Raw genomic sequence first — 11,807 nt, 5'->3', positions numbered from 1 at the left:
CTTGCACCCCACTTCCATGGCCTTGGGGTGCTCAAAGTGGGGGTGCAAGCCCCCCAGGGCGGCTCGGTTGCCATAGAAGCTGTAATTGGGGGGCACCAAAGCTCCCTTGCACCCCACTTCCATGGTCTTGGGGTGCCTGGGGTGGGGGGTCCAACCCCCCAAGGTGACACAGTTGCTGTAGAAGCCGTAGTTGGGGGGCATCAAAGCTCCCTTGCACCCCACTTCGATAGCCTTGGGGCGCCCAGGGTGGGGTTGCAAGCCCCCCACGGTGGCTCCGTTGCCGTAGAAGCTGTAGTTGGGGGGCACCAAAGTCCCCTTGCACCCCGCTTCCATGGTCTTGGGGTGCGCGGGGTTGGGGTTTGAGCCCCCCAGGGCGGCTCAGTTGCCGTAGAAGCCGTAGTAGCTGCTGTCGGTGCCCGGGTCCTTGTCGTAGAGGTCCCCGTTTCGGGGTGGGGGGGACCCCTCGCTGCTGGAGGGGTACGGGGACACCCGCCGCCTCTTGCACTCGTAGAGCCCCGAGTCCGAGGAGTCTCCCGAGACGGGGGGCTCGGGGTTCCAACCCTCCTTCTCCTCCCGGGGGTCCCGGTACCAGCCCAGCGCCCCGGGGCTACCCTTGGGGCTGAACTGCCCTGGGCTCCAGCCCCCACCCCCGGCCCCAAAAGCCCCCCCTGGCCCCTCGGGGTAATAGGGCAGGGGGGGATGCGGGGCGGGGGGCAAGGGGAAAGGTTTCACCCCGTAAGGTACCAGCTTGCCCCCCCCGTACCCCGCTTCGTAGCCGCCGTATTCCAGGGTCCCCGCGGCGGCGGCTGGAGGCTGCTGGGGGGGGAAGAACCAGCGGGGGGGGTCCTTGGGGGGCAGGGGCAGCGCAGCCCCCCGCTCCCCCCCGAAGAAGCGCCCCGGGGGCAGCGGGTACTGCTCGGGTAAGAAGGGTTGGAAGCGGGGGGCTGGCAGGAGCTGCTGGCACCCGGCACCGTCCGGAGGAGATGGGGTGAAGCGGTCGCTCTCCGAGGCTGCGTACATCCTTGGGGGGGGGGGGGACATGGGGGGGATTAGAGGTTGGGGGGGGACACACACAAACCCTCCTGCCAGCCAGGGTGGGAGAATTGGGGGGACACTCACGAGTCAAAGTTGTCCCGGAAGCCTTTGGCGAAGGGGTTGTGGTCGATCTTCAGCTGGGTGATCTGGGGGGGTCACAGGGGTCGAGGGGGGGGGCTGTGACCAACATGACCCCCCCCACACACACACACACGCCAGGGAGGGACCCTCATCCCTCAAGCGGCACCCACCCCACCAGAGCCCCCTGCCTGTCCCAGGATGCCCACCCCAGCGCTGGGGGGGGGACTGGGATACTGGGGGGTATTGCAGGATGCTGAGGGAATTGGCGGGGGGGGTTACTGGGATGCTGAGGGGATTCAGGAGGAGGTACTTGGATGGGGGGATGCAGGGGGTTACTGGGATGCCAAGGAGATTTAGGAAGAGGTACGTGGATGAAGCAATGTGGGGGGGTCACTGGGATGCTGAGGGGATGCAGGAAGTTACTGGGATGCTGAGGGGATGCAGGGGGTTACTGGGATGCTGAGGGGGTTACTGGGATGCTGAGGGGATGGAGGGTATTACTGGGATGCTGAGGGGATTCAGGGGGTTACTGGGATGCTGAGGGGATGCAGGGGGTTACTGGGATGCCAAGGAGATTTAGGAAGAGGTACATGGATGAAGCAATGTGGGGGGGTCACTGGGATGCTGAGGGTATGCAGGAAGTTACTGGGATGCTGAAGGGATGCAGGGGTATTACTGGGATGCTGAGGGGATGCCGAGTGGGTTACTGGGATGCTGAGGGGATGCAGGGGAGTTGGTACCAGGGGGTTGCAGAGATGCTGCAGGTGGGTGGTGGCAGAGAGGGGACCTGGGGAGATGCTTTTGGGGTTTCCTTGATGCTGGGGGCCCAGCGAGGAGGTCCTCGGGGGGACTACCAGGCGCTGCTTTGCGGGGTGGGTCCAGTGTTGTGATACTGGGGCCATACTGGGGCTGTAGCACTGGTTTCTGTGGCCCTGGGGGGAGGGATGCTGGGGCTCTTGTGTTGCTGGTGGGCTGCTCAGGGGAGGGGAATTGCGTTTTGGGGTGCAGAGAGGGGGGTCCCCACTCACGTCGGCGTTCTGGTAGGCCGTGACGGCGATGAACTGGGTCTCGGGGAAGGCGAAGGTGTGGGTGTGTGGCGAGGGGTGCCCATCCTCGCTCTCGCCCTCCTTCACCTCCGTGACGTGCAGCCGGGGCTGGTACTTGTGCAGCGACTGCAGGACGATCATCTGGGGGGGGCAGCGGGTGGTTATGGGGGGGATGGACACAGGCGTGGGGACGCGGCACAGCCCGGCGAGGCGGTGAGACCCTCACCTGGCCCATGTTGTTGGCTGCACCCTTGTTGTTGGTGAGCTTGAGCTTGCCGAAGGAGACCTCCTGGCGCATCCAGTGGGCACCGGTGTTGGGCGAGTCGGGGTGCAGGTAGAGGCGGTTCCCTAGGGCGGGGGGCGCACAGGATGGGGATGGAAGGGGGGGTTACCCCTTTTTCTCAGCCCTTGGAGGATGAGGATGGGGATGAAGGCGCCGTACCTGGCATGTTGCCCTCGGCTTTGCCGCACTGCACCCACTTGCCACCCTGGTAGCGCCAGTGGTGCTGGTCGACCAAGACCACGTCCACGCAGACGCTGTAGTGGGCGACGGGGTTGAGCCCCGACAGGTTGAAGCTGAGGAATGGGAACATGCGCCTGCAGAGGGGACAGAGATGGAGATGCTGTCACACCCCCCCAACCCGGGTACCAAAGCCTGTGGGAGGGGGGGGCACAGCTCTTGCCTCGCAGATGGGGAAACTGAGGCAGGGCAATCGCAGCCTTCGTGCAGCTGGGTGCCTGCGAGGAAGTGAGTGACCCTGGCAGCTGAGGGGCTGCTCTCGGGGCCCAAATATCCCCCCCTACACCTCCTCGGCATCTTCCTCCCCCCCCTCCCCAAGCACCTTCCGGATCGGAAACCAACACCGCTGCTATTTCGGGCTGGGCGCCAGCCTGCGCCAAGGACAGGAAGGGGACAGGACGGGATGGCCAAGACGGGGGGGACAAGGACCCTGCGGCTGCAGCTGCCACCCCCCCTCCTTGGGGCTGCGCCCCCCTGTCCCCCCGCAGCTCAGGGAACTCCCAAATCCCAACCCTGGGGTGCGAGATCTCCCTCAAGCCCTTCTGAGTTCAGTCCCTCTTTTTCCATCAGGAGCTCCAGTAGCCCCAGTAGCCCCAGTAGCCAGCTCGGGGTCGCACTGGGACCTCGAGTTGTGGTTGGGGGGATTATTCAGCTCCCCCCGGCAGCAGGACTCAGCTCTTCAACCTCAACATTTCTGCACACGTGGAGTTTTGACGTGGCCAAAGCTGGAAACCAGCCCCAGCGCTGGCACCGCCAGCCCCACTGTCCAGCTGCCCCGATAATATCACCCGCGTTAACGAGCTGGTGGGGAGCTGGATGGATCCCCCGCCCAGACCAATGTGGGGGACACAGAGGGACTCAGCTCCTCTCCCTTCGCATGGGTCGGTGCATACGGGGGGGATGGTGGGATTCATCCTGCACCCCCCCTGTTCAGAGGGAGAGGGCTGGGGGGCTGCAGCCCTGCACCCCCTCCCTCTCTCCTCCTCCTCCTTTCCTTGAGCTTTGTCGCTTCCCACCTGCCAGTGCTGGTGGTTGAGGGGAGGCCTGGGTTTGCCCCCTCATTTCCTCGAAGCGCTGGCATTTCTCATAAAGCAGGTGCTGGGGCTTCTCCGAAAGAGCCCCAGAAAAAAAACCAACCTCCTCCAGGGGCTGGGAGTAATGCGGGCACCTAGATGGAGTTTGGGCTGCTCCTCAGAGCTGGCAGCGCTGCTGGGGGGCAGGAATCACCCCTGGAATGGGGGACAGTGATGGATGGGGGTGTGGCGGGGGTTATTTGCCTCCCCCAAAGGGTGGGAAGGGTTTTATAGAATCATAGAATCACCAGGTTGGAAAAGACCCACCAGATCATCGAGTCCAACTATTCCCATCAATCACTAACCCATGTCCCTCAGCACCTCGTCCACACGTCCCTTAAACCCCTCCAGGGAAGGGGACTCAACCCCCTCCCTGGGCAGCCTCTGCCAGGGACCAATCACCCTTTCTGGGAAAAATCTTTCCTGATGTCCAGCCTGACCCTCCCCTGGTGGAGCTTGAGGCCATTCCCTCTTGTCCTGTCCCCTGTCCCTTGGGAGAAGAGCCCAGCTCCCTCCTCTCCACAACCTCCTTTCAGGGAGTTGGAGAGAGCAATGAGGTCTCCCCTCAGCCTCCTCTTCTCCAGGCTAAACACCCGCAGCTCTCTCAGACGCTCCTCTTGTTCTCCAGCCCCTTCCCCAGCTTCGTTGCTCTTCTCTGGACTCGCTCCAGAGCCTCAACATCCTTCTTGTGGTGAGGGGCCCAGAACTGACCCCAGGATTCGAGGAGCGGTCTCCCCAGTGCCGAGTCCAGAGGGAGAAGAACCTCCCTGGACCTGCTGGCCACGCCGGGTCTGATCCAAGCCAAGATTTTCCCCCAGCCCCAAGGCAGAGACCCATGAGCTCATGACACAGATGGCATCCACAGGGCTGCTGAGCCCAGATGAGCCCCTTGGGCCACTAGCCTGCTCCGTGCAGTAGCCAAAGGGTCCAAATCACGGGCGAGGGGCTGGGGGCATTGTGGGGCAGCAGCGTGGCCCCAGCAGGAAGCGATGGCTCGGGCAATGGTGTGCGAAGAGCGGTGGAAAGAGCGCTCATAGCCTGAGCCGCTGACTCAAAATTGCCAGAGAGAGAGAGAGAGAGAAGGGGGAAAAGAAAATGAAAAAGAAAAAGAAAGCAGTGCTCATGGTGAGGAGCTGCACACGTGCTCCCCGGGGCTGGTGTGGATGCTGGCCCCGAGCATCCTGGGTACCAGCAAAGCCCTCGCAGACCCCATCTCACCATTGGTGTTGAGTCCCCTTCCCTGGAGGGGTTTAAGGGACGGGTGGATGAGGTGCTGAGGGACATGGGTTAGTGATGGATGGGAATGGTTGGACTCGATGATCCGATGGGTCTTTTCCAACCTGGTGATTCTATGAAAGCAGGCGGCCTCCGGGGCTGCAATCTCCGCCGGGCGCGAGCGAGACGTGCCAAGGGCGAGGGACGGTGGTTCCTGCCACTGATTCAAAGCTGCAGCCACATCAAAGGGTGGCAGCGAGGGGCTGCGCTGCCTCCAGCCCCCGCCGAGCGCTCGCAGGGTGCTGCCGCGCCACCGCAGCGCTGCGGGTGCCAGCGCTGGGCACGGGCAGTGCCCGGTCCCGGGCTGTTGCACCAACCCTGAGCTGCTGCAAGGAGCAGGGAGGAAGAAAAACAGCCTTTTTTTTTTTTTTTTCTGGTGGTTTTGGTTGCACCTTGCTCCGCGAGCCTCGCGCTGCTGGCAGAGCTGAGACCGAGTCGCAGCTCGAACGCTGCCGCGGTGCAAACCGCAGGGCCCGGCCGGGGCACGGGAGGGTGGGGGGGGTCAGACCCGAAACCATGCACGCCTCGCATTTATTTTTACATCCCGCAGCGCTCGCAGTCCCGGGGCTGCTGCGTGGGCAGGACCTGGCAGCCCTGGCTTCGGGCGGCACCGCAGTGAGGTGCCAGCTCACCCCTCCTTCCCCCGACACCCCCTCGAAAGCCGGTGGGAACCTCTGGTTTCCCCTCCCTTTGCATCTTTGGTTTTGGAAGGGGCTCTCAGGGTGCCTCGAGGTTTGTCCCTGTGTGAACCCCTCAATTGGAGGGGTTGGAGCGAAGAAACGGGGCGTGTGGACATGGGGCAGGGGACCCAGGGGGTGCATCCAGGGGACGTGGGTGGCAAGAGGATGCTAGGTGACACGGGACCCTGGTGACACTGGGGTCATGCGGACGGCACAGACAAGGAAAGGGGGTCCAGGATAAACCCAGAGGATGGGAAATCTGGGGGCCAGCTGCATGCAAACCTGCTGAGGGGGCAGAGGTGCCCCCCCTGCCCAGCCCTGCTGCTCCCTTGCTGCGCCACCTCCTCTCCCAGTGCAACCCAGTGCAACCCAGTGCATCCTAGCCTGAGCAGCCACAAGAATCGTGGCCACGGGCCCCATCACACGGTGCAGCTGCATGGCACGGCTGCACAGCATGGCACAGTGCTACGGCGTGGCTGCACGGTGCCGCTTGGCACCGCTTCGTGGTTGCGTGGCACAGCTGCTCAGCTCGGCACGATGATACGGCACGGCACGGTGCTGCCAGCCTGCTTGGCACGGTTGCACGGCATGGCACAGGGACATGGCGCGGCTGCATGGCACAGCGTGGCTGCACGGTGCAGCTCGGCACCGCTTCATGGTTGCATGGCATGGCACGGCTGCTTGGCACAGCTTCGTGGCTGCACGGCCTGGCTGCTTGGCACGGCACGATGCTGCGGCGTGGCTGCACGGTGCCGCGTGGCTGCATTGCACACAGCACGGCATCGGCGCACGGCACAGCTACACGGCACGGCTGCACCGCTGCCTCCCAACTTGCAGAGCTGCCAGCCGGGCACCGGGTCCCCCCAACCCATCCTAGAATCATAGAATCACCAGGTTAGAAGAGACCCACCAGATCATCGAGTCCAACCATTCCCATCAATCACTAACCCATGTCCCTCAGCACCTCGCCCACCCAGCCCTTAAACCCCTCCAGGGAAGGGGACTCAACCCCCTCCCTGGGCAGCCTCTGGCAGTGCCCAGTGACCCTTTCTGTGAAAAATTTCTTCCTAATGTTCAGCCTGAACCTCCCCTGGTGGAGCTTGAGGCCATTCCCTCTCGTCCTGTCCCCTGTCCCTTGGGAGAAGAGCCCAGCTCCCTCCTCTCCTGCATGGGAAGAGCAGCTGCCAGCCTGGCCAAACCATCCCCGAGTCCCCCCAGAAAGGCAAAACCAGCCCTTGGGTTCCCCAAATGCGCAGCCACTGCCCGCACCCCTCAAACCAAAGCCAAGCTTCCCATTTGCTAAATGCAAACCCTGCCTTTGTGTCCCCAAATCCATGTCCCACGTCCTCCTCAAGAGCGGCACCAGCCCTCGTGTCCACCAAGCGCAAACCATCCTCAGAGTCCTCTCCAAAGTCGGTGCCAGCCCTTGGGTCACCAAACGCGGAGACAGACCCTGCTCCCCCTGAACAGCAGCACCAAGTGCTCCCCACAAAGCCAAGGCAGCCGCCACGTTCTCCCAGAAGACACCAGCTCTGGCTCTGCCGCAAAACCCATGGCAGGAATTCCCCGGACCCCTCGCAGCGGGCACGATGACGAGTCCTTTTTGGGGGTTTCCGCAGAAATCCTGCCCCGGTGGAGCCGGAGAATTGCAGGGGTGAAGGAAGGACCCGCGTGGGACACCAGCGGGAAACCAGTTGGGCTGGGGATGAGTGGGTGCGGGATGGTGTGGGATGACAGCGTGGGACGGCACGTCAGAGGGTGGGAAGGTGGCAGGGGGGGTAAATCCCAGCACCTAATCGCACCCCAGTTCCATCACCTCCCACCCAGGCTCAGCTCCTCGCTGTGGGGGCGCAGCGGGCTGCACCCCAGAGACACCAACCAGCCTGGAGAGACCCACGTAGCCCAGCGAGATGGGTACCCACAGCACCAGTGGCACAGGATGCGCCCCCTGCGCTGCCCTACAGCCCCCCAGGTGCCTGTTTTGGGGCGCACACACCCCCCCGAGCCCCCACTGTGGGGGTTTTCCTGTGTCTCAGCCCCGCTGCAGCCTGGCCCTGCACTCAGATCTTTGCAAAAGCAGCTCAGGGTCAGGTGAAACGGATGTTTTGCGGCTCTGAGTTCGATGTCTCCCTGGAGCTGGGTTTGCTGTGAGCTCCCCCCGGTACAGCACAACCCCCCAGCCCCTCTGCAGGGTCTTCGACAGGGAGGGAGCTGCAAAAAGAGCCCTAAAACTGCCTGGTTTGGGGCTGGGAGCTGCAAAAAGAGCTCAGACGTGTGCAACGGGGCCGAGAGGATGAGATTTCTAAGGGCACCCCAGTTTGCAGACCCTCAGCGCTGGCTCCTGAGCAGCCCTGATGCAGCGGGGATGGGCACCACGGCCGGGAAAAATAGAGGAGAGAAAGCAACTAGGCAAATTTTAGCAGGTTGCCCTAGGATGCGAGCGATGGTGGTTGAGAAATTAAGATTTTGGGGGCCCAGCACCCCTGCCCTCCCCTTGGTTGGGGCTGGGGACCCATCACCCGATCCGTGCCGGTGCCCGCTGGCTGCCGCAACGCCCCGAGCCCAGCGGGAGCAGCAGGACTGGGAAGGGCCGTGGCAAACGAAGCGACCCTAACGCGTTTAGACTTCCAACACGTTACGCAGGTTGGTCGCAGCATCGAAGTGACACCGTCTGTCTCAGCCTAGGGAAGGAAAGGGGAGAGCGCGCGGAGCATCGCTGCCGGGGCACAAAGAGCCCCCCTTGGGCAAGGGATGATGGCAAGGGGGTGGGGGGCACTGCAGGAGGAGCTGGGGGGGCTCTGAATGTGCCCCACCTGCACCGCTTGCCCCTTGGCATGGGGTTTGGGGAGCCAGGGCATTGCCCCAGAGCCCGATCTGGAGGGTGCTGAGCATCGCTGCTGGGGCAGAAAGAGCCTCCTTGGGTGAGAAATGATGGCAAGGGGGTGGGGGGCACTGCAGGAGGAGCTGGGGGGGCTCTGAAGGTGCCCCATGTGCACCGCTTGCCCCTTGGCGTGGGGTTTGGGGAGCCAGGGCATTGCCCCAGAGCCCGATCCGGAGGGCGCTGAGCTCCGAGCCCAGTCCTGCCACACTCACAGCCCCCTCCTCACCCCAGCAAGACCCCAACGACACCCCCAAACTGCAGCCCCACACATAAACCAGCATTTCGGGCTCGCCTTGCTCCAAGCCAGGGGGACTCCAGGGCCTCCCAGAGCTCCTTTTCGCACCCAGTTCCCCCCAGACGCTACAAGAAGAACTGTTGGTAAACGTGTGGGGGGGACTTTAGCTCCCCAAACATCCCACAACCCTGCCCCACAGAGTCGGGGGGGGGGGTTGTACCCCAGCGGGGGTGTCACCCACCCACCCACCGTGCTCGTAGGGTGGCAACAACCTGGTTCTCGCTACTTGTTGCGCAGCCCGTGGGTCGAAGCCGGATAAACGGTGTCTCCAGACCCCCAGCACCATCTCTGCCTGGCACGACAAGGGGGTCTGGACCCTCTTCTCCCCCCTCCACACCAGTGGGGACACCCCCAGACCCCCTTCTCCTTCCAACAAGCCTCAACTCCCCTAGAAAACAAGACCTGGAGGGTCTGGTCTGCTTTGCCCCCCCAATTTTATCCTTGCATCCCAAACCCATGGGGATGGGGATCCCTCCCCTTGTTGAGTGGGACCCTCAGACCCACAAACACCCTCCCCGCAACCTCCACCCCTTTGGGGTGAGCACGAAGGAACCTCCAGCCTCTTGAGGTGACAAGGAAGGATCCTCCAGTCCCTCAACTTGCCGGCCACCCCGCAGCACCCCCAAACCTGTCCCGCACCCCTCTCAGCCCCCCGCTGCTGGCACATCCACCCCAGCATCCCCAGGGACCCCCACACTGGACCCCCAGCCTCTCCTCTTCTTTGGGGGGACAATCTAGGAGCCTCCAGACCCTTTTGGGGGGACAACGTGGGAACATCCAACCCCTCTCTGTGCCTTCTACCTCCAACTCACCCCGAAGCCCCTTCAGCTCCTCCACCTGCCTGTCCCCCCCAGCATCCCCAGTGCCCCCTCACTGGACTCCCACTTTGAGGGGTCAAACAGGAGCTTCCAGCCCCTTTTAGGGGGGACAACACGGGAGCCTCCAACCCCTTTTGGGGTGCCACCTACCCACAATCGACCCCAAAGCCCCCACAGCTCCTCCACCTGCCTGTCCCCCCCCAGCATCCCCAGTGCCCCCACACCGGACCCCCACTTTGAGGGGTCAAACAGGAGCCTCCAGCCCCTTTTAGGGGGGACAACACGGGAACCTCCAACCCCTTTTGGGGTGCCACCTACCCACAATCGACCCCAAAGCCCCCGCAGCTCCTCCACCTGCGTGTCCCCCCCCAGCATCCCCAGTGCCCCCACACCAGACCCTCACTTTGGGGGGACAACACAGGTGCCTCCAGCCCCTTTTGGGGGGGACAACACGGGACCCTCCATCCCCTCCCCCTGCCCCCCACCCCACCTTGCAGCCCCCTCGGTTTATCCCGCATCCCCCCAGCATCCCCGGTGCCCCTATCCCCACGCTCTCCGGGGCTCGGGGGTGGGGTGCGGGTCCCACCAAGGTGTCGTGTCCCCCCCCCCCCAAAAAAAAAAGAAAAATCTCACCTGCCCTGCTTGGTGATGATCATCTCGGTCTGATGCTTGTGGAACTTGGCCCAGAGAGGGAAGTTGTTGAGCATCACCTGCACCTTCCCGGCCGCTCGGTACCCGGGGAGGGCGCAAAGGGCTCCGGTTCGGGGGCACAGCGGAGCCGACCCCCCCCCGAACCCCCCCTCGCCGAACCCCCCTTCGGAGAACCCCTCCCCGGGGGCTGCGGGGGGCGGCGGAGCCCGGTAAGGGGGGCAGGGACCCAAAAACCGGTTCGAGAAACCCCCGGGGGCTCCGTAAGGGAGGTGCGGGGGGGGGTCCGGCTCCCGGGGTCACCCCCCCGTCCCCGAAATAAACGGCGTCGCGGGGTCCCGGGGCTTCCTTGGCACCGCTGAGCATGGGGGCGGCGGGGAGGGGGGGTCCGGGACCCGCTTCCAACGCTCCCATGGACGGGGGGGGGGGGGCACCGGCCCCCGCTTCAGCCGCTCATGGGACAACGCGGGGGGGGGGGGGGGTCGGGGGTCCTGGGAAGTGGAGCCGCTCAACGGTGCCCCCCCCGCCGGGGTCCCACCGCCCCCTCCATGCCCGGCGATTTTTTTTGGGGGGGGGGGGATGCTGGGAAAAGCCAAAAGGGGGAAAAAAAAAAAAAAAGGTAAAAAAAAAAAAAAAAGGTAAGGAAAAAAAATACCCGAAAAGACCCCAAAAAGTGCAGCTGGAGGGAAGGGGGGGTTGGAAATCGCCGTGGCCGCCGCCGCCCGGCGCTCACACGCTCCACCTGCCCATCCCCGTGGCCCCGCGCCTCTTATCCAAAGAAGCGGCTCCGCACACAGAGCTCCGCCCCCCCCCGAGCAGGAGCGGCCCCCCCCGGGAGAGGGGAGAGGGGTGGGGGCACTGGAGGGCATGGGGGATATGGGGGACATGGGGGGTATGGGGGACATGGGGCACTGGGGGGGAACGGGGGGGGTGGGAGGGGATGGGGACACTGGGGGAGCATGGGGGTGTGGGAAGGGATGGGGATACTGGGGGACATGGGGGACATGGGGCACTGGGGGGGCACGGGGGTGTGGGAAGGGATGGGGATACTGGGGGACATAGGGGACATGGGGCACTGGGGGGAGTGGGAGGGGATGGGGGACATGGGGGGCATGCGGGGGTGGGAGGGGGTGGGGACACTGGGGGACATGGGGGATATGGGGGACATGGGGCACTGGGGGAACACGGGGGTGTGGGAGGGGATGGGGACACTGGGGGACGTGGGGGACATGGGGCACTGGGGAGGCAGAAGGGGAGTGGGAGGGGATGGGGGACATGGGGAATTGGGGGACATGGGGGGCATGCGGGGGTGGGAGGGGGTGGGGACACTGGGGGACATGGGGGATATGGGGGATATGGGACACTGGGGGGAGACTGAGGGGGCACTGGGGGGCTGGGAGGGGTTAGGAACATGGGGGGCATGGGGGACAGGGGGCACTGGGGGGCACTGGGGGG

The 11,807-nt window shown here is 64.3% G+C and overlaps 1 protein-coding gene across 1 annotated transcript; it reads right to left on the bottom strand.

Annotated features, from left to right (window-relative positions):
* Nucleotides 1-340: 340 nt before the first annotated feature.
* TBX21 (T-box transcription factor 21) lies at nt 341-10,799 on the bottom strand. Its single transcript, XM_069876833.1, is given in 7 exon segments — nt 341-1,021; nt 1,120-1,181; nt 2,145-2,303; nt 2,389-2,510; nt 2,605-2,759; nt 10,338-10,627; nt 10,629-10,799. Coding segments are annotated over 7 exon segments (1,569 nt in total). The 5' UTR covers nt 10,767-10,799; the 3' UTR covers nt 341-378.
* Between the last annotated feature and the right edge of the window lie 1,008 nt (nt 10,800-11,807).

Source organism: Phaenicophaeus curvirostris, chromosome 26, assembly GCF_032191515.1.
Source record: "Phaenicophaeus curvirostris isolate KB17595 chromosome 26, BPBGC_Pcur_1.0, whole genome shotgun sequence".
Classification (NCBI taxonomy): Eukaryota; Metazoa; Chordata; class Aves; order Cuculiformes; family Cuculidae; genus Phaenicophaeus; species Phaenicophaeus curvirostris.
This window is presented reverse-complemented; position numbering and strand designations above follow the sequence as displayed.